The following is a 2,063-nucleotide window of genomic DNA, read 5'->3' as shown; positions in this document are numbered from 1 at the left end:
AGCCTGTAATTTTGCACCTTTGGGAGGCTGAGGTGAGTGGATTGCCTGAGCCCGCACGTTCAAAGACCCTCCTGGGCAACTTGGCGAGACCTCATCTCTACAATAAATCAAAAATGAGCCGGGCGTGGTAGCGTGCGCCTGTAGTTCCAGCTACTTGGAAGGCTGAGGCGGAAGAATCGCCGGAGCCCAGCAGGTCGAGGCTACGGTAGCCGGGAGCAGACACTGCACTCCAGTCTGGGGGATAGAGTGACACTCCAACTCAAAAAAAAAAAGAAAAAAAAAAAGAGTCTATAGTCAGAAACACAGTGACTCACTCAGTTTTAAATGGGATATCAATGAGCCATAAATGATTTCCCCTAAGTGTTTTCATTTTACAGCATTTACCAGATACAACCGATACTCAACAACTCTCATACCACAGGGCCCACACCATCTCCATCCATGTCTGATGTGAGCCCTTCCCAGACCATGCCCCGTGGAGCCTCCTCATGAGATCACGTCACTGGGTCACGGGGAGATGGAATTTAAGTGGAGACGAGAGGGACCGAGGGAAGGCAGGGGCGAGTGTAAGCAGACACAGCAGGCAGGACATGTCAGACCCAGACAGGAAGGAGACAGGACAATCCACCAAGAAGGTCACTTTACCTGAGAGAGGGCCATCCCTGACGCCTTTTCTTGCCTCCTCCTCCTCTTCCGGGCTTCCTCTTCATGCACCATGAAGCTTTAGATGTCAACCTTGGAGGGCAAAAACACGCTGTTCAACGCTCAGAATCAATACACTCCTGTTCTGGGCCACACGCACAGGGAAGACCTCACCCTGTGGAAAGAAGGTCCTCTGCTGCCCACTGCACCAGGGGGACACAGGGATAATTAACTCTTACAGGATAAGTGAATCTTTGAGCCCTTTCTTCAGAACCTGCTCCCCTCCTGGGGAAGCCCACATACTCGCTGTAGCAGTGAGGAGCTGGGCTGGCCTGAGCTCCCCTCCAAGGCACAGACCTGGCCCTGACCAAACCCCATGCAGAGCACAGTCCCCCTCACCTCTCTCTGGATCACAGGCTGACCTCAGCCCTCAGAAATGGAGGACGCAGGGCCTTGTTGCTCCATGCTAGACACCAATTAGAATCAGTGTTAAACATGCTTAAGGCTGGGCCCAACCTGACTATGGAATGGGAATCTCTAGGAAGGGGCGCAGTTATATACCTCTCCAAAATGCCTCAAGACTGTAATGTGAAGCCAGGGTTGAGCTCCACTCAGAGGGGGCAGTCTCAGCATACCTCCCACCTTGGGACCTTGTTGTCACCAGGATCCAGACAGTGGAAGATGAAGCAAAAAGAAACATGCAGAGCAGGCAATATGGACCAGAGGTGGGGGTGAGGGTGTGACCAGAATGTTCAATGGAGGGTTGGGGTGATCACAGAAGTCCCCACTGAGAAGGCAACATCATAACAAAGACCTGGAAGGGAGAGGTGTTTACACCTGCAGCTGAGGGGCCAGAGAGTTCTAGGTAGAGAGACAGCTCAAGTGAGACCCTGAGGCAGGAGCAGCCTCAGCCCCAGGAAAAGGAGAGAAGTCTGTGTGGCTGGAGCAGAGTGAGGAAGGAAGACATAAGAAGAGATAAGGTCAGAGAGGTCCTGTGGGAGTAGATCAGGGAGCGCCAGGGCTCTGCATTTCTCTCCCACAGCTCAAGAGAATTTTGGAAATGATGTATTTCCCCACCATTACAAGTAACTCTTTATTTATACTAAAAATTAAAACATATACTTTAAAAGCATGCCAAGGTTTTCAGCTAAGGCCCAGTTAGGCTGGCCCTCCTCTGAGATGTGCAGGACTGCAGGGAACATGTTCGTAGAGTTCAGGAAGTCACTCCTGGACACATGAATGGGGAGAGGCCTGTTAGACATCCCAGCAGAGTTGAGGGGACAACTAGACACAGGATTCTGGAGTTCAGGGGAGAGGTCTACAGGGGAAATGGAGATGTGCAGGCTGGTTTAAGGCCAGGAGATGAGATGATAAGGAAAAGCAATGGGTGTGGACAGAGATGAGAAGAGATTCCAGGACTG

General features: G+C 51.5%; 1 protein-coding gene across 1 annotated transcript in view; it reads right to left on the bottom strand.

Annotated features, from left to right (window-relative positions):
* LOC103277470 (zinc finger protein 83-like) overlaps positions 1–733 on the bottom strand; it is a 12,615-nt gene extending 11,882 nt beyond the window's left edge. The window contains exon 1 of the mRNA XM_008074819.2: positions 646–733. Within this exon, the coding sequence (XP_008073010.1) occupies positions 646–717 (72 nt within the window). The 5' untranslated portion in view covers positions 718–733. The remainder of the gene's footprint in view (positions 1–645) is intronic.
* Positions 734–2,063: the final 1,330 nt, after the last annotated feature.

This window comes from Carlito syrichta, unplaced genomic scaffold, assembly GCF_000164805.1.
Source record: "Carlito syrichta isolate Samal-C Ts95f unplaced genomic scaffold, Tarsius_syrichta-2.0.1 Scaffold117926, whole genome shotgun sequence".
Classification (NCBI taxonomy): domain Eukaryota; kingdom Metazoa; phylum Chordata; class Mammalia; order Primates; family Tarsiidae; genus Carlito; species Carlito syrichta.
Note: the sequence above shows the minus strand (reverse complement) of the source record. Positions and strands in the feature narration are given on the sequence as shown.